Here is a 25,938-nt window from a genome sequence, read left to right as displayed (position 1 = left end):
AACCTGTCACTTTGCCTTTTCACATCGCCCACTGATATAATTTATCCCCACACTGCTCTGCCACCCTGAGGTAGTGCCAAGCTTGAGGACCCATTCACACCTATCCATTTTCATGCAGGAAAAATGCAATTCAAGAATAAAATTTCATTTTTTGTTAGAGGGCTGGTTCATATGCAGTTTAATATACAAAAGTAAAGAATGGAAGCAATATAGGCCTATTCACACCTACACGTATGTGTGATCACACATGCTGTAATGTACAAAGAACAGTGAGAATCTAGAATAACATTCACGCATGTTGGTGTATGCAAGAACTTACATTGAAACAGGAAATTTATAATAATGTTGCATTACAAAATGGGTTTTATAGCAATTTTATATGCAAAAAAAAAAAAAAAAAAAACTAAAAATGTAATGAATTATCATAAATTTCCTGTTTCAATTTGCCTTAACCTTAACTGTCAAAGAACTCAATGCAAAATGGCAACCAGGAGGAGTTCTGCACATTATAGTTTACAACACACACAAAAAAAAAAGTAATTTCCTACTTTTTTCCAAGGCTCGCTAATTATCTCAGAAGCCTACACTAAGATAATGCTTAAAGTGGAGTTCCACTCAACCTATCAAAAAATAAAAGTCAGCAGCTACAAAAATTGTAGCTGCTGACATTTAAAAAACAGCCACTTACCTGTCCCTCGGTCCCATGGTGTGTCCCCTGCAGGCCGTTTCACAGGCCGTCCTGTATTCCAGGAGACCAGCATCTTCAGTGTGGGCACCCGGCTGTGACAGCTTGCGGCTTCACAGCCGGGTACCCATTGCACATGCGCGAGTAGCACTGCACTATAGTCTTCTGGGACCTGTCATGTGTCCCAAAAGACTACAGGGAAGGGAGGGAGGACACCCTCCTAATCGGACACCTGTCAAATTCAGGTACCTGCTCCCCAAAAAGTGCTAATCCTTAATGGGGAGCGGGGGAGCAGTCCTTAAAGTGGAACTTCCCCTTTTGGGTGGAGCTGCGCTTTAATGCACAAGGTTTTTTTTTTTACTTTCATGCAGTCTATGCATAAAGGTAAACAACATTTTGTGTTCAGCACACCCCCTCCCCCACCCAATACTTACCTGAGCCTCATCACGATCCAGCGATGTACACAAGCCTCTCAGCTCTCCGGAGACTCTCCTTCCTCAATGGCTGAGACAGCAGTGGGAGCCACTGGCACCCACTGCTGTTAATCACAGCCAGTGAGCCAATAAGGAGAGAGAGGGGTGGAACCAAGCTATGGCTCTGTTTGTGAATGGACATGCAGAGCAGCAGCTCGGGAGCGAGCCTGTTTGGGGCCCCGAATAGCAAGCTGCTTACGCTGGAGGCACCAAGCAGGAGAGAGGGGCCAGGAGCGACAGAGGGGGATCTGAGGAGGATCAAGGCTGCACTGTGCAAAATCACTGCACAGAGCAGGCAAGTATAACATTTGTTATTTAAAAGAAAAATAAATGCCTTTACTATCACTTTAAAGGTTTGTCCATTATAGAAATGCCGAAACTGCAGCTTCCCTCAGAACACCAAGAATGGCTCAGGTGGTTATAATAATGTTTCCCCCAACTAAAGTGCAGTTACATTTTTAACAGAGTAATGACCATTCTCCCTTGTGGAACATTGCTCACTCCCAAAGACTGGATCCTGAGAGGAAGAAGAGATGGTCACAAGCTCCCCTATACCCGGATTTATCTAGTATTTGAGGTTTTCAATAGACAGTAGTGAGGGAACATGGGGAAGAAAAAGTTCAGTGAAAAGGAGGGTGGGGAATCATATCAAATAACCTGTCACTTTCGCCTGAACAGGCAAAGTGATCATTTTCTCTGATCCAGGGTTTTTCAAAGCCATCTTAAAGCTCTAACAGTTTACATTCTCACATTAACACATACTACCAACACACTAAAACTCCCTCTATGTACGGGAGGCTAGCAGCAAATCAAACTGTTGGTGGGGCCTGAAAAATAAGTTTGAAAAACCCTGCTTTAAAAAAAAAAAAAAAAAAAAAAAAAAAAAAAAGATTTTGGATCTTGTCCAGATAACACATGAACCAGCTTGTTCTATAGAGCTTGCGCCGCAAAAACAGAACCAGCACTGGCTGCTCCAATATTTCGATCTTGATAACTTTCCAAAAGCCAAGAACACTGGTGTATCCTCAAATAAGTGAGGTAATATGGCTGAATCTGCATGATCTACAACACTCCTGACACCACAAAAGCCACCAAGGATACTTCACAGGACACTGGCCTATTACCAGGAACACAAGATAAAGCAGGGCACACAAACACAGTCATCCCTCTACAACCAAATATACAACCAAATACAGGCATTTAGTTTGAAAAGAAAAATACTTACAAGGGTTAAAACATTTTTTGTAGGGAAACCAAAATGACATCTGTGTAAGGAGTATTCACCTGATACTGTGGTGACAGCAGGGACCTCTTCAGCGTCATTCTGTACAGGAAGGTCTTTCTCTTCATCCTCAGGTCTGACCTCTAAAACACCATTCACAACATTGGTTTCAATAGGCTCAATGGAATCTTCTACTGATGGTAGCTCCTTCACTTCAGGAGTTTCAGGCTCGGCTGGTGCATACTCCTCTGTCTTCACTATAAACATAAAAAATAAAGTGTAACTACTACAAAGATTAAGTCTCTTCTAACTGTTAGATGAACATACGGTTTACCTTCTTGTTCCTCTGGTGAAGCATCCTCCTGTGACGATTCTGTCTCGACAACAGACGTGGCAACCTCCACAGAACAATGGTCCTCTGGATTCTCACTTGGAGAGGGCTTGCTATCCTTTTCCTCCTCCTCCGCATCCTCTTCAGGAGGCGGTGTATCCTTGTCAGGCCCATTTTCCTTTTTTGAAGAAGGTGCATCTACAGTAACATTTTTTTCTGCAAATGACAACCAAAGTCAATAGGCAGACTGATATACAAATTGGAATTTTGCAAACTCTCCACGTCAGATTCAAGTATTTACTCAACATCAAAAATCACATCCTGATGACTGCAAAACCTTTAGCTGTACAACAAAAATTACATTTTACAAAATCAAGCAAAGGCTGGATGCATGATGGGAAGGTGGTACTATGGTGGGTGCATGGTCCTATACATTTCAACTTACTAAGCAATTCAAAAACTTAAGATGCTGGCAAAGAGGCTGCTGGTGGATTAGAAGTGCAGTTAGTTCCCACCCCCCCGGTAGAATAAACCTTCACAGCCAAAGCCACAAAACATCTACCACATCAAGCAGCAAAAGTCTGAAAGATGGGTAATGAATTGCTTTCTCTAGGCCCAGAAGAAGCCTTTTGACAAAACAGTGCAGTGTAGATCTTATGTTCAGAACAGTGTTTCAGCCTACTTTACACTTTTTTTTACCTGTACTTGGGACATACAGTGTAAACATTTAAGACCTACAAAAGCACAAGGACTTTGATGCTCCCAAGAGACCCAAAAAGTCCTATGCAACATCTGACTGTTTAGAAAGTTGAACAGGCATGTCTCAATCACCTTCCACAATGCAATGCTGGTGGTGCTTTTCAATTCTTCACTGTATTCTGCATTGTGTTGTGGGATTTGGGGTCTATTACATACCTAAAATAAGAGTCTAACATCACCAAATATATCAATTTTACCTACTTTCCTTTCAGTCTCTGTTCACACTGGTGAAATTTTACCTGTGTCATGCCACAACCAAGGGCAGACTGACAACTCATGGGGCCCCCGGGCAATAGGGTATCATGGGGCCCCTGTGTCCTTGCCCAAACTCAAAAAAGCCTATGAAAAAGGTACCAGGGGCATCTCATGGGGCACCCTACTGACCCCGGGCCGTGCCAGAGTTTCCAAATGGTCAGCCCGCCCCGGCCACAACGCAGGATGGAAAACACATTCTCTATGGTGCAAAGCAACATGGTAGTTAGATTTTGTTTTTTTGTTTTTTTAAAGGGGTTTCTTTCAGTGCAGCATAGCGCATTTCTGTGCCCCGTAGGCTTCCATAATATGCAGCTGTGCATGGTAGCCAATCAGCTTCTAACTTCAGATTGTTCAATTAAGGTTTGAGAAAAAAACAAAAAAACACAAAAACCTGAAGCTGACTGGTCTCTACTATCAGTTTCATCATAAAGACCACCTTTTTTTCACAAACGGGTGACAAGAAAAAAAAAAAAAGAAGAAAGAAGGACAAGCAAGTGAACATGTATGACTTTAAAACCAATTACAACATGTAGGTTTACTTTTCTCCAGGCGTGGGCGCTTAGGGCGAATTTCAGAGCCAATAGAGATTTTTCTCCTTCTCAGTTCCAATGTTACTGGTTGAAGGGTCTGTGAAGAAGAATCTATCAAAAGAAAAAAAAAACATTTTTAGGAGTGAACCCTTTACCAACCTCTCCACAATAAATTAAAAGGTTTCAAGCAAATTGCCATGTTCTCCCACGTGTATGCTCAGAATTAGAACTTGGCTGCCACTAGTAGTTTCCGGATCCAGAGATATCATCAAGGATATGTAGGATTCCTGATCATGTGATTATTTATACAGCTGCTTGCTGTACATCTCAGGAATGGATGAACAGAAATATAAATTATTTAACCAGTAAAACAGCCACATTCATGCATTTCATCTGTGTTTAGCAGTTTGCCTTGGAGGGAAGCTTAACCCCTTGATGCCGAGCACACGCAAATATGCGGCCTCTCAGCGTCTGCGCCTTGATGCCGAGCGGACGCATATTTTTGTGCAATTAGAAAATACATATGTACTGCACATATGTCCATGACTCACGATCATGTGACTGCAAATCACATGACCATAAAACCCTGCCCGCCTTCCGGCTTCTGAAACTCTTAAAGGGCTGGGAGGCATCAGAGCTAAGAGGTTAAACAAAAAGGAGGGCCAAAATATACAAATTTGTGAACATATCTCTTCACTTATCCAACAAACATTAATCATGACTGTATGCCACTGCAAGCAGATGCTTCAGATCTTTTCCTAATCTATATTCCATTTGCAGTAATTGGAACTGATTAGAAGACTGAAAATCTCCAGTACAGCCATTGGGAGTCATATTGGTCATTCACATGGAGTAAAGGAAACCAAGCCAGCTTGGCTCAGTCACCTACCAGATGATGGCAGAGAAGATGAACGTTCCCGTTTCCTCCTCCGCTCTCCATTTTCATGCGATGCTTTAAGGTTGTCATTCTGTCCGCCCTTTTCCTCTGCACGGGATTCTGCGGAGGATTCTCTCTCATTCTCCGATATGTTTTCTTTGTCCTCCTTCTCATTTTTCACAAAGTTTTTCTCAGGGAGCTTGTTTTTTTCAGAGGCAATTGGCTTTTTGTCTTTATCTGCCTGGGATGGCTTCTTATCTGTACTGTGAGGTTTCTCTTTCTCTACAGTAGCATTTTCTGAAGATTTTTTCTGTTCTCTAAATTTTCCACTGTGCTTATCAGAAGGTGAAGTGCTTTCTACCGTTTTCTCCTTTGGCTTTGAACGAGACACATTAGCCTGAAAAAGGACAATGTTGGTCACACAGTGCTCCAAAAACACACAAAAAAAAAAAGAAAAAAAAAAAAAAGAAGGTTTTTACTTTTACAAGACGCTATTTTTGTGGAGTTTAACTTTAACAGCAGTATAAAAAAAAAAAAAAAAAGTTTAAACCAGTTATGCATTAATTCGATGTTTCAAGTGTATACAGCGCAAAAAAAACTTTACCAGGGAAGAGACCGATCCCTTTTGGTTTATAATTCTCTTCCCCCACTGGGAAAATTCACCCTTTATTAGCAATGTTCTCCCTATTTCCTGCAAAAGTCTTCACTTATCACCTCCAGCACTTGCGGTCTGCCACACCGTCTTCAGCCTGGCTGGTCAAAATCTCTTGCCAGGCTGCTCACCCCTGTGTACTAATGTCTAACAGACATAAATGGGATGTACTCAGACATTAAGAGGGTATTTCTCTTCAGTATAAGTCACAGTTTAGGGTATTCTGGGGACTTAAAGTGGGGTCTTTAATATTCCTGAATCTGTCCAACATTTCCTTCGTGATCACCTACACAGCAACAACATGCCGGGATAGGAAAACAAAATAACTATTAGGCAATCAAGACTGTTGCTTTGTACAGTACTGACAAGGCTGCCCTTAACCACTTGCCGTCCGCCTGCTGTTTTTAAACGACAGGGCGGTGGCACTCCAGGTGTGGGTTGCCGTTCATAAATGGCACCCGCCATTTCTAGTTGTGCGCGCTCCCTGGGAGCGCGCGCAGTACCGCGATCCGATGCCCGCTGTGTCCTCCGGACACAGTGAAACACCGATCGTCGGACGGGACCTCTGTACGAGGTCCCGATCATGTGATCACTGATTGGCCAATCAGTGATCACATGGAAAGTGATAAGCAAGATGTCACTTGTGACATTCATTGCTTACTACGTGTGAAATCTGTGAATGATCGCAGAGGTCACATGGTACAAGGCTATTCACAACAGCCTTGTACCATGTGACAAGCTGTGACCAATCACAGCTCACACGGTATTTCTCAATGGCTGCAAGAATGCAGACAGAGAGAAAGAGAAATGATTGCTTTTACATCCTATATGGGTGTAAAAGCAAATCAGTGTAAAAAAATAAATCATCACCCCCCACAAGCAGTACAGTGTCACCATGGTGACACTGTACTGCTAGGGTGACGGTATGTAAAAAAACCCCCCCCAAAAAAAAGAAAATATAAAAAAATAAAATAAAAATGTAAAAAAAAAAAAAAAGTTTAAAAAAATTATAAATTTTAGGTTATAAACTAATTTGGCGTATTTTATTTTTTACCAAAAAGATAACGGAATAAATTTTGGCCAAGATTTATGATGAAATATTATTTAATTTGCAAAATTTTATAAGAAAAACACTTTTCAAAATTTTGACATTTTCATTTGTATAGCAAAAAATAAAAATCCCAGCGGTGAATAAATACCACCAAAATAAAGCTTTATCTGTCTCAAAAAAAGTGTAAAAAATTCATATGGGTACAGTGTTGCATGACCGCGCACTTGTCATTCAAAGTGTGATAGCGCTGAAAGCTGAAAATTGCCCTGGACAGGAAGGGGGTAAAAGTGTCCGGATAGGAAGTGGTTAAAAAGGCGCACACACACACACACACACACACACACACACACACGCACACACACGTTAAACCACAGCAGGACGGTGGCACTCCAGGGGCGGGTTGCCGTTCATAAACGGCACCCGCATTTTCTAGCTGTGCACGCTCCCAGTGGAACACCGATCGGCGGACGGGACCTCTGTGCAAGGTCCCGATCATATGATCACTCATTGGCCAATCAGTGATCACATGCAGAATAGTAAGCAAGATGTCACTTGTGACATCATTGCTTACGTGTGAAATCTGTGAATGATCACAGAGTTCACATGTATAAGGCTTTCACAAGAGCCTCGTACCATTTGATAAGCTGTGACCAATCACAGCTCACAAAGTAGTTCTCAATAGCTGCAAGAATGCAGCTAGAGTGAAGGAGAAATGATTGCTTTTACAGCCTTTATGGGTGTAAAAGGAATCAGTGTAAAAAAAAAAAAAAAAAAAAAAAAAATAATATCTTAATCACCCCCTACAACTAGTACAGTGTCACCATGGTGGCACTACTGCTAGGGTGACAGTATGTAAAAAAACAAAACAAAAATCTAAAAAAATTAAAAAAAAAAAAAGTTTAAAAATTATAAATTGTTGGTTATAAACTAAAATTTGGGTTTTTTTGTTTTTTTTTTTACTAAAAAGATAACTGATTAAGTTTTGCCATAATTTATGATGAAATACTATTTATTTGCAAAATGTTAGAAGAAAAAAAACACTTGTGAAAATTTTTGGCCTTTCATTTACATAGCAAAAAAATAAACATCCCAGTGGTGAATAAACACCACCAAAATAAAGCTTTTTCTGTCTCAAAAAATGCTAAAAAATTCATATGGGTACAGTTTTGCATGACCGCAAAATTTTCATTCAAAGTGTGATAGTGCTGAAAGCTGGAGGGTGAAAGTGTCCGAACTTGAAGTGGTTAAAATAGGGACCATGTTATCATCCTACCATCCATTCAACTGGTACCAACAAACAAAACCAGCAATGATGGCTCCCATATGTCTATCCAGAAAAGATTCTTAAAACACAAAAAAAAAAAAAACCAGCACACACCCACCTCTCTTACAGTTGCCATACCCATGTTGCTCCACAGCTCCTATACAACCAGTTGAGTACCCGGCATGTTCAGTTAGTAGGAAACATGACCAGTGACCAGTTTCCCTGTGTTGATGCCCTGGTTTTGCAAGCAAATCGCTAGACTCAACCACCATCACATGATCAATGAAACAACGTCACTGCACCCTCGCATGGTTTACAGCAGATTACAAACAGAAAAGGTTTGGTTTATATTATTATATTATAGATCACATCATTTGGATTTTTCATTTAAATTTAGTCTCTGTTCGTATTATACCATAATCCCAAGTTTAAATTTAAAAATAAAAATTACTTCCAAGTAATGCATTTTGTACAGAACAGCAGACAGACTATAAACATATGTTGCAAAACCAGACCCAATGGAGGTTTAGGGGTTCTGAACATTTACAGATGCAAAGAGGCTGCGCACCTTAATCAACATACAAAAAATCAGTCAGTTTTGAAACTCTACTTTAGGTCACTCTAGAACCCATTTATTGCAATCCATTGTCCATACATAATTTATTGCAGATCAGTTCTCGTGGTAGCTCCTCCCTTTCCAATCCCATCATCTGACACTTCTTTTGATTATGGGACAACCTTAAAGTGGTTGAAAAGGTAAAAAAACAAAAAAAAAAAAACAAAACCCACACACCTTACAAAAGCTTCTCCCCCCAGCTCCCTCAAACACGTACCTGAGCCCGATCTCATTCCAGCGCTGTGGCGGTTTGCAGCAGCTCTTCTCTCCTCTCACAGGAGACTTGGCAGCAGTAGCAGCCATTGGCTCTTGCTGCTATCAGTCAAAGCCTGTGAGGAGGGAGCAGGGCTGAGCTGCCACTTGTGTCTATAGATGCATAGCATACCTCAGGATCACGCAGTTTGCTATTGGGGGAAGTTTGAGAAGAGAAGGAGCCAAGAGGCAGTGGGGGACCCCAGTAGAGGAGGTTTAGGGCTGCTCTGTGCAGAATGATTGCACAATGCAGGTAAATAATGGTTTTCGCAGCTGCTTGGACATTTTTACATGCCTGGTGGACATGCCCTGACATTCAAAGGCTGTGATCGCAAAGTGTACAGAATCCTACATGATCTTTTCCAGTAATCGCTTACTATGTAGCCATGTGCAGCTCTTCTAAGTCAGAAACCTCATGCTATTTCAAAAGTACCAATTTACACTCGTGCCTCACATTCTAAACAGCTGAGAAACAGACAATTGCTAAAAAGTGGGTCTAAGAAACCCTATAAGTGTAAGATTAAATCCAGAGTACAATGGATATTAAAGTGTTACTAAACCATAATAGTGAAATCAGTCTGTATATGCAGTAAGGCATGCTCGTTATACTCACTGTGGAACGTAAGGGGTTAATCCTTTGCATTGTGTAAAAAGGCTGTTTTATCCTCTACCCCTCTTCTTGTTGAATTGACCACCTGATACAGACTGAACCCGTGGTCACATGCACCTGCTCAGTTTGGTGTGTATTGCTAGAGCTTTTTTTTTTTTCTTGGGAGAATGCATGTGATCAGCACAGGGCCAATCAGCACTGCCCAGACAGAGGATCAGAGGTTTAACATCCCCCTAATGGAAAAATAAAAAACTCCTACAAGCTTTAACCAGTGCTCTGCTGAAGTCACAAGACTGCTGTAACTGCTGATGAGAAAAGGTATTTAGCAGTTTATATTTACTAAAATAATTGCATTTCCATGTTCTGTGGAAGACCAGATATAGTGAATGCAGGGTCCTGTGTTTAGCATCACTAACAGGTAAACTGCAAGGCTCCACACAAGTTCCTCAACGTCTAGGAACCTTAGGATACCATTTACCTACAAACTTTGATCGCTGTCTTCCTGAATTATGACTCTCAGCCATCTCTACAAATAGCAGCTAAGTATCCTCAGCTGCCAAACCCTCCCTTTTTACTACCTATTGTACCTAATCCCTTCCATATTCCTTTCTCAATTCTTTCCAGCCTAGTCTCCCCAAGCCCCTCTTCTCTGCTACCTTTTTGATATTTCACGGAAGTTCAACCTCACTATACTAAAGTTACTGTTTTCATATCTATGTGTCAGACAATCGCATGATCCATATGCAAAATTTGCGATATTGGAATACGCAATCTCTGTACGGTGTCCCACTTAAAAATTATCTAGTAAAAAACATCAAACAAAAAAAAAAAACAAATCTTTTAGAACAATAGACGGTGTCATTGTAATTAAGAGTAACTGTGCTGCTCCTAGAAATGCGAATGGGAAGAAGGGGGGGGATGAACACACACACACACGTACGTAACTTACCTGATCTTTGGAAAAGGCCTTTACGTGGATATTTTTGACTGTTTGAACAACACCATCAAAAAATTTAACAGTGTAAGTGCCTGAAACAAAGAAGAAAAATAAAAGTTCAGTTGAGAAGTCACTTTTGTGTTAAAAACACACTTCAGAATAGGAAAGATGGAAGAGATCAAGTTTTTAATAACCTGGAGCAATTTTTACAAATACATTCGTATCCTCAGGTCCTACAACATTCAATTATTAAAGTGATTGTAAAAAAAGGAAACACCCCACACACACAAAAACATAAAAAAATAAATAGTCACAAAAAAATAAAAAATCGTCACTCTTACCTACCTCGCACTCCTGGCTCCCTCCCCTGCCCGAGTGCCCCCATAGCAAAAAAACATTGTCCTTACCATCCTTGTTTACAGATGTTATTTTTGCTGGGTAAAATCGACAGTCAGACCAACAGGCCAAGACCTGTTCATTCACACGAAACACCTAAAATTAAAAAAAAATAGTTCATAGTAATTTCTGATAGGATCCCTACAAACTGGAGAGGGGCTTGAAGCCCACACCCCTATTTCAATGGTTTTAGAGACCATAGTTAATCAATACAGTAATAAAAATGGGAGTTTCAAAGACTACAGGGCTGCCCCCCCCCCCCAAATATAAACAGACTTCACATTTAAAAAATATATAACTTACCACAGGGGGATCCTCTTCTACTAGGCCTTCCCTTCTTAGCTGTATTTTCTCTAAGGGACGGAGGTAAGGGCTGTCCCAGCAAAACCATTCATCGTATCTGTGATTCCATCGTTTAAAGTGGATCAGCACTTTACCTTCTTCATAGTCTATTTCTTCAATATGGGCAGCATACCTGAAAAAGTAAAAAAAAAAAAAAAAAAAAAAAAAAAAAAATCATTGGAATTATAGCAAGACTTCGAAATGGGCTTAATGTACATTTTCACATTACATTTAATTTATTGATCCCTATTTAGGGATTCCCGCTTATTTGTGTATGATCCGATTTTGGATAGTGGGTGTATTGGTTCCTGGTTTTTTTATACCAGGTGTGATCACTTTTTCACTTGAGATCCCAGAGAGGATCAATCCACTGATTTACTGGCACGTATATAAATATTCTGTCACTTTATTTTGAGATCCCCAGAGAAGATCAATCCACTGATTTTTTTTTTGACACACACACACACACACACACACACACACACACGATCGAAGGTTTGGGCACCCCAGCTAAAAATTTGTATTAATGTGCATAAAGAAGCCAAGGAAAGATGGAAAAATCTCCAAAAGGCATCAAATTACAGATTAGACATTCTTATAATATGTCAACAAAAGTTAGATTTTATTTCCATCATTTACACTTTCAAAATAACAGAAAACAAAAAAATGGCGTCTGCAAAAGTTTGGGCACCCTGCAGAGTTAATATCTTGTACTGCCCCCTTTGGCAAGTATCACAGCTTGTAAACGCTTTTTGTAGCCAGCCAAGAGTCTTTCAATTCTTGTTTGAGGTATCTTTACCCATTGTTCCTTACAAAATCTTCCAGTTCTTTGAGATTTCTGGGTTGTCTGTCACGCACTGCTCTTTTAAGGTCTATCCATAGATTTTCAATTATGTTGAGGTCAGGAGATTGTGAAGGCCATGGCAAAACCTTCAGTTTACGCCTCTTGATGTAATCCCCCGTGGATTTCGAGGTGTGTTTAGGATCATTATCCATTTGTAGAAGCCATCCTCTCTTTAACTTCAGCTTTTTCACAGATGGCATCAAGTTACCATCCAAAATTTGCTGAAATTTTATTGAATCCATTTTTCCTTCTACTCGTGAGATGTTCCCTGTGCCACTGGCTGCAACACAACCCCAAAGCATGATTGATCCAACCCCATGCTTAACAGTTGGACAGAGGTTCTTTTCATTAAATTCTGTGCCCCTTCTTCTCCAAACGTACCTTTGCTCATTCCGGCCAAAAAGTTCAATTTTAACCTCATCGGTCCATAGAACTTGTTTCCAAAATGCATCAGGCTTGTCTATATGTTCATTTGCAAAGTTCAAACAATGATTTTTGTGGTGAGGACGTAGAAGAGGTTTTCTTCTGATGACTCTTCCATGAAGACCATTTGTACAAGTATCTCTTTATAGTGGAATAGTGTACCACAACTCCAGTGTCTGCCAGATCTTTCTGGACGGATCGTGCAGTCAAACGTGGGTTTTGAATTGTTTTTCTCACAATCCTGCGAGCTGTTCTGTCTGATATTTTTCTTGGTCTTCCAGATCTTGCTTTAACTTCCACTGTTCCCGATGACTGCCATTTCTTAATTACATTCCGAACAGAGGATATTGACATCTGAAAACGCTTTGCCATCTTCTTATAGCCTTCTCCAGCTTTGTGAGCGTCAACTATTTTCAGTTTCAGTTTTCTAGACAACTGCTTAGAAGAACCCATGGTGCTGATTGTTGGGGCAAGGTCAAATAAGTCTGGGCATTTAAAACCTTTGAGATTGACATCACCTGGTCTTCCCAGACGATGATTGAGAACAATCCATGACACTGGCAGGTCTCAGCTTTGCAAAGGGGGCAGTGCATGCTATAAATTCTGCAGGGTGCCCAAACTTTTGCAGACGCCATTTTTTGTTTTCTGTTATTTTGAAAGTGTAAATGATGGAAATAAAAGCTAACTTTTGTTGACATATTATAAGAATGTCTAATCTGTAATTTGATGCGTTTTGGAGATCTTTCCATCTTTCCTTGGCTTCTTTATGCACATTAATACAAATTATTAGCTGGGGTGCCCAAACTTTGGATCCCCACTGTGTGTGTGTGTGTATATTTTTTTTTTTTTTTATGTCACTTTGTTTTTGCCATATTGTATTTTATTATTAGGGTAGCGCTGCATCATTTTGGTTTCATTAGTATTTCCACATTCGGTTTTTCTTTTTTTATCCTACCTATACTAAACACTGAAAAAATGTTTTTTTTTTGTTTTTTTATCCTAAAGTATTCTGATCCTGATTTTTGACCCAAAACCTTGACCCTGACCCTAACTAACACTGCCCCAGATCAAACCCTGATCTACCCATTTTTACAACATATCCTTTTTCTCCGTTCAAGGGAGAAAAAAAAAAAAAAAAAAAAAAAAAAAAAACAGGGGCAGGCTGCACAGCGATTGATCACTCTGAGAGCCAATCAGAGGTTATTGCAGCAATCAGGTAATCAGTAACCAGGCTTCCTGGTTCTGATCGTTCGTACAGGACACAAAGTGCTCACATATATACACAGAAAACAACCGGTTTCTGTGAGGCCACATACACTATATTGCCAGAAGTATTGGGACACCCCTCTAAATCATTGGATTCAGGTGTTCCAATCCCCTCCATGGCCACAGGTATATAAAAAAGCTCCTAGGCATGCAGTCTGCTTCTACAAACATTTGTGATAGAATGGGTCGCTCTCAGCAGCTCAGTGAATTCAAGCGTGGTACTGTGATAGGTTGTCACCTGTGCCTCCGTGAAATTTCCTTGCTACTAAATATTCCACGGTCAAGTGGTATTATAACAAAAGTGGAAGCAACTGGGAACAGCTACTCAGCCACAAAGTGGTAGGCCATGTAAAATGACGAAGTGGGGTCAGCACATGCTGAAGCGCTCAAAGCGCAGAAGTCACCAACTGTCTGCAGATTTAATAGCTAAAGACCTCCAAAAATCATGTGACTGTCAGATTAGCATAACACTGTGTAGAGAGCTTCATGAAATGGGCTTCCATGGCCAAGCAGCTGCATCCAAACCTTACATCACCAAGTGCAATGCAAAGTGTCGGATACTGTGGTGTAAAGCACGCCGCCACTGGACTCGTGTTCTCTGGAGTGACCAATCACACGTCTCTGTCTGGCAATCCGATGGACGTGGCTGGGTCTGGTGGTTGCCAGGAGAGCAGTGCCAAGTGTAAAGTTTGGTGGAGGGGGCATTATTGTGTGGGGCTGTTTTTCAGGGGCTGGGCTTGGCCACCTAGTTCCAGTGAAGGGAACTCTTAAGGTGTCAGCATACCAAGACATTTTGGACAATTTCATGCTCCCAACTTTGTGGGAACAGTTTGGGGATGGCCCCTTCCTGTTCCAACATGACTGCACACCAGTGCACAAAGCAAGGTCCACTTTAAAAACACCTAGTTTTCTCATTCTATGTAATGTTTGGTCAGGGGAGTTATGTATATATCATAATTAACCGTTGGTACTGTGCTGGAAGATCTCATTACCAGTAGTAAACTATGGGCAGCACAGTGGGTAAATGGTTAGCCCTTCTGCCTGACAGTACTAGGGTCGTTGGTTCAAATCCCAACCAGGGCACCACCTGCCTGGAGTTTGCATGTTCTCCCTGTGTTTCCTCCAGATACTCCAGTTTCCTCACACATTCCAAAGACATCCTGGTATGCTAAATGGCTCCTGTCTAAATTGGCCCTAGTATGTATGAATGTGAGTTAGGGACCTCAGACAGTTCACTCCTTGAGGGTTAGGGACGGATGATAGAGATATATATAAAAATAATATACATACACACACACGTGTGTAAAGCGCTGTATAAATTGATGGTGCTATACAAGTACCTGTAATAACTAAAAATAAAATAAATACTGTAGATGTGCTCACTGTCTCTCCTAACAAAGGCTTACTATAGTAACCCATACATAAACTAAAATGACCAGAATAATTTTTTTTTTTTTAAATATATTTTTAGGTATGCAATGTGAAGGGGAATACACACCTAGTGGGGAGTCCTGAAATTTGACTGTAAAAGTGGAAACATCCTTAAAGTCCTATTAAACCCAAAGCAAAAACATAATATATTGCAGCTCATCATTAGATGCGGTGGATGCATTGGTTTGTTTTTTAGGCTTTCTCTCCTCCATTTTCAACTAATCTCATCAGAAACACGCATCCTGTATTAGAGTGTTCCCACAGAGACCCCTTTTAGACAGCAGCACTGTTGATCAAGAAGGGTGGTGGGGAGGGGAGCAATGTACTAGAAGATCTAGGCCAAACTCCAAATTACACCTTTTAAGCAGTAACAGCAAAACTTTTTCTCTTTTGCTTTAAAAAGGTAACAAATAAAACCTGTCAGCACCCGTCAGTGGCATATGGTTTGTCTCAACTCTCTAACTGCCCCATCTGCAGGACAGCTTATTCTGTTGAAAGACAAAAGACTTAAAGAGGAGCTCCACCCAAAAGGGGAAGTTCCGCTTGAATTCTTTGTCCCCGCTTCCCATTAAGGATTAGCACCTTTGGGGAGTGGGTACCCAAATTTGACGGGTAACACTCTCCCAGTTCTGCTGCGATTGCCTAGGCGATCAGAAGCGGAAGTTGTCCTCCCTCCCCGTAGTCATAAACGTCAGCAGCTAGTTTTTGTAGCTGCTCACTTTTTTTACCAGCTGGAATGCCGCTTTAAGCTGCCCACAGACTGACAGTTTCTTTTTTTTCCTGTTCAACTAGAAGATTGAATTAATAAAAAACTGACCTAATTCAAGGTGGATGAAGGAATCCTCTCTGCTGTGCCACTGTATTCTGACAGCGGAGAGACTTCCCTACTGTCAGAATACACTGATCAGAACTTAGTCTATAGCCTGCAGCACTGATCATGCAGCTAAAATCCGACAGGGTCGTTAAACAGAAGTCAAATCGGAAAATTGATCCTGCTTTATTGGCAGGATCACCTGGTGAAGCAAAAAAAAAAAAAAACAAACAAAAACAGGCATCTTATCTAAGAACTGGTAAGCAGCAATATAATAAAGATTTCCTTTTGGGTTTAATACTGCTTTAAGATTGCTGCATATACACTCAGGTCTAACAAGGCGTACCATTTCTTCAGTCTGTCACGTGCTTCCAGTTGTGCTCCAACTTCAAAAGTGATCCCTCTTCGGTTTGGTGGGTGCTTAGTCATTCTATACACTGACCTTTATCCCAAGCCATTCAAGCCTGAAGGACAGAAGACTGCAGTTAACAGAATGCATCATCTAGTGAATACACTACAAGAGCTTTATGCTCTTCTATAATCATTTGCAGTAAAAACATGTACATGCAAAAACATTGGTTTAGAAATAACACGTTGTACTATTGTTGCTGCTGTACCACATTGCTGTGCAATTAGACTTAATAGATGCTATTAGGTTGCTGTGAAAAATCGTTTTCTGAGCATTTACAGTATATACTTGTTACAGATATTACATTTGGAAGGGTGATAAAAGCACAGCTCAACAACTGCAGGGTTTTACCAAAAAACCCCCTACCCCACACATCACGTGTTAAACCCCAAGAGTTTGACATGTTACCAGCAGCAGGGCTTTGCTGTGCCTTCTCACCTGCTACTAAACTCGAGGTTCTCATACACAGGGGCCAATCACTCAATGTGCACAAGGCCTTAAGGAAAAAAGGATCTTCTAGTCCAATTTGTTTTTTAAAGCCTGTGTTGACTAGATTTCTGCTCTATTCTTGTACTGTAACAACTAAGTTTTGAATTTCCCATCACTACCTGCCTTGGTGAACACAGTCATCCAGACAAAGAAGGTTAAATTTTCCCTGTGGGGAAGCGGAAAGCAATTACAACCCAAAAAGGGGGGGGGGGGGGGGGGGGGGAGGGGTTACCAGGGTGAATAAAAATCAATGATAAAAAAAAAAAAAAAAAAACTTTTTTTTTAATTTAAAAAAATCGGATTTTTTTTATTTAAATCAAATTTTCATTTTTTAGCAAATTTATTTTAATAAAATGCTTTTGGAGTAAAAATCTATCTAAAAGATACATTTCTATTTAAGATACATTAATAATTTAGTTTATTCAGCATGAAATGGAGCTTAGTTATGTAGCATGAGGTTGTATATTCTGCAATATTTACATTTTTGGTAAACTCATTCAATGAATCCAAGCTCTGCAAGCCAAGATAAAATGCACTGCATTGATGCATTCACACAATTTGACAATAAACCGGAGAAAAAAAAAAAAAAAAAACACAACAACATGAAATAGAAGAATTTGAGTGGTTCTCCAACTATGTATGATTAACCTAAAATCGGTTCTGATATCGCCGTGTTACTAACCCGATAGCTTATTATTCTAAAAAAGGAAACCTTCATTTGGTTTGCAAATATTAAAGATTGTAACTACCAGCAAGAATGAGTCGGATTCCTTACTTTTAAAGAGCACCTGTCATTTTAGATCCATCATGGTAGCGCCTGTTAGCGGGCACCCACTCACCTGCTGCCACCACATCCCTCACCTTGTGTCACTGCCACATCACTAGCCATCCCATTAAAGTGAATGGGACTGTCGGTGAGTCAACAGCGGGTCAGAGATAACAGTCACACTTTCAAAATTATGATTTAAAAATCGAGCTCTCTCACTAGTGATTTAAATCAAATCCACCCTGGGGTTTACCCTTCCTGATTATATCCAAAAAAAGTAAAGAAAAAAAAAAAAAAAAAAAAGGAAAGAAAAAAAAAAAAAACACACCACAAAAAAAAAAACTGTAGAAATACGGCAGCAGGGTGGCACGGCTGGGCAAAACCACGTTTTAAAACGTGTTTTCTCAAAACAGGTAGGGAGGCGCGCCGCCGCCCTACCTGTCCCGCCGATCACGGCCGCGGATGTCAGTCGCCGGGTCACAGCTGGTCGTTACCGGCTGTGTCACGGCGATTAGCGGCAATCACTGACAGAGAGCACAGCTGCAGTAGCTGTGCTTTCTGTCAGTTCGCTGACAGCTCCTGACATGCTGATCGGGACAGAAGAGTTTCTGTCCGGATCAGTGTGTCTCCGTGCGGTACACACCCCCTGCCCCCTAGTAAAAACACTCCCCTCACACAGTTAACCCTTTCACTGAATAATAAAGTTAACCCCTTCCACCCCAGTGCCATTAGTACAGTGTCAGTGTGTTTTTTTTTTGCTCACTGTATTGGTGTCACTGGGGATGTCAGGGACCCCAAGTCAGTCCCCCCCCCCCCCGTGTCAGAATGTCCACCGCAGTCCCGCCATAAGTTGCTGATCGCCGCCATTATTAGTATAAAAAAAAAAAAAAAATTAAAAATCCCAGCATCTTTAACACCATTTGTAAACGCTATAACTTTCACGTAAACCAATTAATTTACACGTATTGGGGTTTTTCTGTAGCAAAGACATGTCGCAGAATACATTTTGGCATAAATGTATGACTAAATTTGATTTTTAAATTTCTTTTTCACTGGAGATGTTTTATAGCAAAAAGTCCAAAATATGGTTTTTCTCCCTCAAAATTGTCAGTTTTTTTTTTTATATAGCGCAAAAAAAAACAAACAAAAAAAAACAAAAAAAAAAACGCATAGGCGATCAAATACCACCGAAAGAAAGCTCAATTTGTGGGGGGGGGGGGGGGGGGGGAAGGATGTAAATTTCATTTATGTACCGTATTGCATGACCGCGCAATTGTCCGTTAAACTAGTGCAGCGCTGTATAGCAAACAAAAAAAAAATGGCGTAAATTGCAGTATCTATACCATAGTTTGTAGACGCTATAACTTTCACACAAAGCAATCAATATACACTTATTGGGATTTTTCTTTACCAAAAACATGGAGCAGAATACATTTTGGCCTAAATTTACAACTAACTTTGAGTTTACTATATATTTTTTATAGCTGAAAGTAAAAAAAAATAGTTTTTCTTCAAAATTTTTGGTCTTTTTGTTTATAGCGTGAAAAATAAAAAAGCGCACAGGTAATCAAATACCACCAAAAGAAAGCTCTATTTGTGTGAAAAAAGGATGTAAATTTCGTTTGGGTGCAGCATTGCATGACCGCGCAATTATCAGTTGAATTAGTGCAGCGCAGAGTAGCAAAAAGAGGCCTGGTCATTAAGGGGGGTAGATCCTCTGGAGGGCAAGTGGTTAAAAAAAGGGACCATTTACATTTGTCCAGTGTGCACCAATACATGCATGTTATGCAATAGGCTTTCAAATATCAAAACATCCCAAAAATCAGAGGAGTGCTGCCTTAGTGCATTGGGGTGCTATTCAAAATGAATGGCACTGCAATGTGTTAAGCGCACATAAATGTGTGTTGCCAGAAAGATGCAACAGACCCTTAAGGTGAAAATTACAACAAAAAGGACTTGCAAGTAAAAGACTCCAGAAACAAATACACTCACTAAAACATTGTACTTTCCCCATCTTAACAGCTGGGAAATTATACTAGGTTTCCTGCAGAGCATAATTTAGAATGCTTTTAACCCCTTCATTGGCACACACGTCTACATAGACTAGCGAATAAATTGCACTTTGTTAGCCAAAAAAAAAAACAAAAAAAACACACCTTTGCAGCGGGTACCTATCTCCCCACAACCCCACTCCTGCATCGGGTTTAATTGCACGCTATGTCTAGGGGCAGAGGACTAAAGAAATACCTTGGGCTCGTTAACACCGATATGATGCAGTTTGACCGCACAGTGGGTGTAGTGCTCTGTACCTGCAGGTTAGTCATGCTTTATGTCCCACGGTTTTGGTATGCTTTCCGTGGGACTCTATGGAAGAGCACAGCTAACCCACAGGTACACTGCACTACACCTGCTGTGCGATCAGACTGCACCACCCAAGAGGCCTTACTTCTCGCTTCAGCAGGGTTCCTCCAGCCCCATATAAGCCCTGAATTGTACAATACAGGGTTAATCTCCCTGTATTGTAGGTGATGACACTGAGGCTCAGCCCACAGACAGGAGCTTCGGGAGGAGAAAAGTGTCAAGAGTTAACCAGAGTGGATATAAAGGCAAGTTAACCTCCCTAGCGGTCTGATTATGTCCATATTTCTGTGCTCAAAGCGGTACATTTTTTTGCATGGAAATATGTAGTTTGTTTTTTTATTGTAGGCCTGTAATTTTTAGGAATAATTCACTGAAATCTGTCCGAACAAGAGTCTAGTAAACATTCCAGGTATGTTAAAATTTGAAACACAAAATCATAAATTATAATTTAATCATAAAAAATAATTTAATAATAATAAAATTCAATATAATCAAACCAAAAACACTGAAATTTGAAATATAGTGCCAAGTTCGCACACCACTGAGCAAAGTCGCAAAAATCGTTTTCAGTGTCTGATGACGAATTTCCACACAAATCACTCAATTCTGCAAGTAGTTCTAATTTACAATCGCTGTTCTCTAGCTGGTCTAAATGGACGCTTTTTGGACGCCATGGACGTTTCTCAGTTTCCAGGTAGAAAGAACAGTAGAAATGCAGGCAGGGCACAGGACAAAATGTATGTGAAATGGGTTGATACAGTAATGTTTTACTATGTGATTTTAGTATATTTAGTGAATGTCACTTTTTGTCATTTTTAAATTTCTCGCCATTCCATCCCCGTACGTCCTGACGCTCGCAGTGGACGGAACACAGATGACAGATGCCAGGATCCGCTGGAGGACATTACAGGGGACCCTGCAGGAGGGACATCGCGGTAGCGCAGGACAAGGTAAGAGAAGAACAAATTCCGGAGCAGTGCTGCATGGTATTCCCGAGTGTAGCTCGGGTTTACTGCTTTTCATACTGAAACTTTACCCCGAGCTACACTCGCAAATACCTCCAGGGAGGCTAAACAACCGATTCTGAAATCCCCTAGACCGAACAAGCAATTAACCCTGGCGATGCAGGGTGAGGGGGCCACTGCATGGGTGAATTTTTATTTTTATTTTTTTATTTTTCAGTTGGGCTTTAACGTCATAATCTGCCTGCTAGGTTCTAGCAGCAAGATCTTCATTTATGCAAAATATTTCCTGACCACCTCGTAGCATATCCATCCTCCTACACAATCAATGACTACACCACTTCCTGGTCAGGCAGCTCATCGCAGTAACAAGTTCTAGATTTTAGGTACAAAATCTAGAGAAACAATGAAACATTCTAGGGAGTTTAAAAGTACATGAATGTGACTATCCATAGCTCATATTTCCGGATTTCTCTTTTTCTCTGAAAGTGTTAAAAACTGATTTTTTTTTTCTTCTCGTCTTGTGGTCACTGACTACCATCAGTGACATTACCAACCGTAATCTTCCTGTGAACCCTCATTCCCAACACATTAACATTGCCAGTTCCTGAAGGTCACTAGTATTGCAGGGAGATGAATTGGGGGCCGTGAGTCAGGTCTGACTTGACTGAAACCACCAGGAAAGAGCAGATACCAAATCAGAAAGCCACGCGTGACTGTCCTGTCCACCTTTCCCCTTTTTCCAGCTTTAAATAGCTTGCCACAATGAGAACTCTTGTAAGACAATGGTGGCAGCATGTATACGTGGCATTGTCGTCCTCCATTCTTCCACACAGAAAATTAACGTATCCATTATTGATTCTTACAGCAAATTGCCCCTAACAGCATGCAATGCTTGAAATCAGCCATAACCAGGATGAAGATAAACAAGTTCATCATTTGGCAGGAATGACCAAGAACAATTCACTGATATACAGAACACCACTCAAGGAAGATGTATAAAAAAACACTACTGAAAGCAAAGGTCCTGGAGAATAAAATGGCAGTTGTAATTTTTTTTGTCGCAAAATATTTGTGCAGTGGTTTCTCAAATGCAGATTTACAGGAAATCTAAAATATAATTTTTTTTTTTTTTTTTAGCAGAGATGTCAAACTGGCGGCCCTCCAGCTGTTGCTAAACTACAAGTTCCATGAGGCATTGCAAGGCTGACAGTTACAAGCATGGCTCCCAAAGGCATGATAGGACTTAGCGTTCCGCAACAGCTGGAGGGCCGACTGTTTGACATCCCTGCCCTAGAGAATAAAACGGCAACTATTTTATGTCACATGGTGTTTGCGCAGTAGTTTTTCAAAACAGAATTTTGAAAAAAAAAAAAAAAAAAAAAGAAACCACTAAAAATGTAAAAACACACCAATCTATAACCCAATTTTTCATAAAAGTTGAAAGAGGTTATGCCGAGTAAATAGATACCAAACATGACACGCTTTAAAATTGCGCACACTCGTGGAGTGACGCCAAACCACTTTCCTTAAAAAGCTTGATAGGAAATGCTTTAAAAGCCTTTACAGGTTACCAGTTTAGAGTTAGAGGAGGTCTGGTGTTAGAATTATTGCTCTTGCTCTCACGTTTGTGGCGATACCTCATGTATGGTGCAAACACAGTTTACATGTGGCCGTGACCTACGTATGCATTCCCCCACTGCATGCGAGCATGACGGGATGGGGGAGCTTTACATTATTTTTTTTAGGACTTTATTTTTACAATTTCCCTTTATTTTTTTATATTACTTTTATTGCTATTGCAAATGTAAACATCCCTTACGATAATAAATCATGACAGGTCCTCTTTTTTGGAGAGATCTGGGGTCTAAAAGCCCCCACATCTCTCTCCTCTACAATGGAAAGCATTAGATCGGAAAAATAACCCCATGGAACTAAAGCTCCCCCCCCAAAAAAAATGGTCTTGTTTACATTTGACTGGAACCAGAAGTTATGTCATGACGTTGCTCCTAGGTCAGAGATTAGCTGAAACCATCTTTCCTCAGCTAAAAACTCTACGACCAGCTGCCACGACCATTCCTGGCCTCACCAATCAGGTAGGTAAGCCCGAGAACTACCGGCAAGTGAACCCTCTATTCGCTTCTAAAAGTTATCCAGCGGCTAGCTAGTCGCTCGGATTACATTTAATCGAAAAGAACAGAGGCTGCTGTAAATTTTAATACCGGGGGGGCTACGGCATCCAACTGCAGCCATAACCCTGGTATTCCTCTTCAAGTCCGAGATTTTTTATAGAAATATATATATATATATATGTATATATAAACACACATACGTACATTCTATATTCTATTAGGTCTCAGAGGTCTCTTTTGCCCTTCAATGCACTCAAACTAAGATCAGTTTGCTCAGCTGTTTTACTAACAGGTAACAGCTAGTAAACAAACCGAAACCAAAAGTGACAAAATTGAAATATGAAGTCCTCTATGTCCCCCTTCCTCCTGCAGCCATAATCTTCCAGTACAGAGGGAGGTGGAAAGTGTGGGCACAATTGGCATTCTTTACGAGTGCCTTGCAGGACCAGACAATTACAGCGGCAGGGATTGGGGGAGTGGGGGTTGGCTGTTCTATTTTGATTTCAACTAGGACGGCCAGCACCAGCACACTTCTCAGTAAATGAAGTACCATCCCTTGTGCCCATTGTTTACAAATAATTACAAATGACCTAAACATTTGCTTTAACCACTTGCCCTCCACAGCATTTACTCCCCTTCATGACCAGGCAATTTTTTGTGATAGGGCGCTGTGTTACTTTAACTGACAATATAGTGGTCAAGCAGCGCTGCACCCAAATTAAATTTTATGTCCTTTTTTCCCCCCACAAATAGAGCTTTTGGTGGTATTTGATCACCTCTGCATTCTTGTTGATTGCGCTATAAACAAAAAAAGATGACAATATTGAGAAAAAAATAAATATTTGACTTTTTGCTATTAAAACATGTCCAGTAAAATTAAAGGAAAGAAACAAAAACAAATTTAGGCCAAAATGTATTCTGCTACATATCTTTGCTTAAAAAAAAAAAAAAACCTAATACATGTAAATTGGTTTATGTGAAAGTTACAGTGTCTACAAATGCAGTATAGATACACTGGTATTTTTTTTATTTTTTATACTAGTAATGGTAGCGATCGGCGACTTATAGCGGGACTGCGGCTGGCATTCTGACACTGGGGTCAACTAACTGCCACTGACACCTCAATGACGCTAATACAGTCATCAATGCTAATAAAAAGCACTGACACTGTACTAATGGCACTGGACAGGAAGGGGTTAACATCTGGGGTGATAAAAGAATTAACTGTGTGCTGTTTTACAACATGTGCTGTGTGCATTTTACTTGGGAAACATGCTGCTGTGCAGAGAAATACAAAGCAGCATGTTACTGCTGGCAGGAGAGAGACACATGTTTAAACACACAGGTCTCTCCCCTGTCAGTGTTGCTTGGGGATCTCGGGTGCCGGTAGAGGATCTCTGACCGGGATCCGGTGATTGAAATCCATAGCTGCACGTGGCGGTGCGGGTAGGGCGGCATGTGCGCACCCCCTACACGGAAATGCAAGTCACACACATACATATATATGCAGGGTTGCGCAAACGTGTGTGTGTGTGTATATATATATATATATATATATATATATATATATATATATATACACATATACACACACACACATACATACACACCACACATATATATACACACACACACACACGTTTGCGCAACCCTGCAGCAGTATTTCTGCTATAGGGCGGCAGGCAACTGGTTAAAAATGATTTATAGCCACAAGTTTTTTCGGTCGTTCTCCTCTTCAGGCTCACAGGAGTGAACTTTTCCCCCCACACTCCTGTGACCCAGATGTCACGGAGCCGGTCCAGTCTTTACATCTATCCCAACAATGTCACATGACTTGCTATGGGGGCACCCACAGGAAAAAGGAGCAAAGAGAAGGCCTCCAGAGGAGGAGGTAAGGGACTGCACAGTACCATTGCACAGAGCAGGCAAGTATAACCTTTTTTTCAAATTAAAGGAAATTGGCAACAACCACTTTAAGAAATACATCCAATGAAAGTTCACAATATCTAGATATTTCTTGGCCAATCTGAAAGAAATGAAAAACATAACATTTTCATGACAACCTGTCTAGAGTTTGGGGGTCGTGGAATACACCGCATATAACCCGAGATCTAAGCACCAGCAGGTGCCGGCTCGATGGCAGAAAGACGCAACATATGGCATGCACGTGCACAACTCACATCCACAGCATCGAGCTATTAAATGTAGTTCTCCGACATTCACTGTACAAACACAAAGAACTGCTGTAGGCTGGCAATTCCTAACACCCCAGGCTTGTCAATTCATCATCTGTGCCTAGGAGCGGACAAAATGTAAAAGATGTCACTAACCTGGAAGCCCCAGGAGAGCAGTAAAGGACAGGAAGATGTTTGTTTTGTACGTATAAGAGAAGATAGAAGTGCAAGCCTTAAATGCACCAGAAAGCAAGCAATGAGAGAGGTTTCACTAGAACATGCTGACCTCATAAATGCAATGGGTCACTGCGTGATGACCCCCACAAGAGGAAACACAGGCAGGCCCTGACCTAAGCTGGACTGATTTATGACCAGGATTCCTCCCTACATTTTCTGGACAAGTCTACTGGTGAAGATTTACTACAACCAACAGCAATGTTCATGAATGAAGGCGATTGTAGCCGTATTAGACCTTGAAGAAGGGGACATACCCCAAAAGCTTGTCCTCAAAATTGTATGTTAGTGCAAATAAAAAAAGTATCACGGACAGTACTCAATTGTTTCTGAATTAAGGAATAAAATTCTAAATATTTGTAAAGCCCAGCTGCAGCCCTCTCG

At 40.7% G+C, this 25,938-nt stretch overlaps 1 protein-coding gene across 5 annotated transcripts in view; it reads right to left on the bottom strand.

The window, feature by feature from the left end:
- PHF20 (PHD finger protein 20) overlaps positions 1–25,938 on the bottom strand; it is a 97,307-nt gene that overhangs the window by 46,978 nt on the left and 24,391 nt on the right. For all 5 annotated transcript variants that reach the window (XM_089673281.1, XM_089673284.1, XM_089673285.1 and 2 more), the window contains exons 2-9: positions 16,374–16,491; positions 11,214–11,385; positions 10,922–11,006; positions 10,527–10,606; positions 5,145–5,529; positions 4,265–4,366; positions 2,715–2,927; positions 2,443–2,637 (exon numbers count right to left, since the gene is read on the bottom strand). In XM_089673281.1, coding sequence (XP_089529407.1) covers positions 2,443–2,637; positions 2,715–2,927; positions 4,265–4,366; positions 5,145–5,529; positions 10,527–10,606; positions 10,922–11,006; positions 11,214–11,385; positions 16,374–16,456 — 1,315 coding nt within the window. In that variant the 5' untranslated portion in view covers positions 16,457–16,491. The remainder of the gene's footprint in view (positions 1–2,442; positions 2,638–2,714; positions 2,928–4,264; positions 4,367–5,144; positions 5,530–10,526; positions 10,607–10,921; positions 11,007–11,213; positions 11,386–16,373; positions 16,492–25,938) is intronic.

Source organism: Staurois parvus, unplaced genomic scaffold (genome assembly GCF_062004578.1).
Source record: "Staurois parvus isolate SC_StPar_1 unplaced genomic scaffold, SC_StPar_1.0 ptg000137l, whole genome shotgun sequence".
NCBI classification, from domain to species: domain Eukaryota; kingdom Metazoa; phylum Chordata; class Amphibia; order Anura; family Ranidae; genus Staurois; species Staurois parvus.
This window is presented reverse-complemented; position numbering and strand designations above follow the sequence as displayed.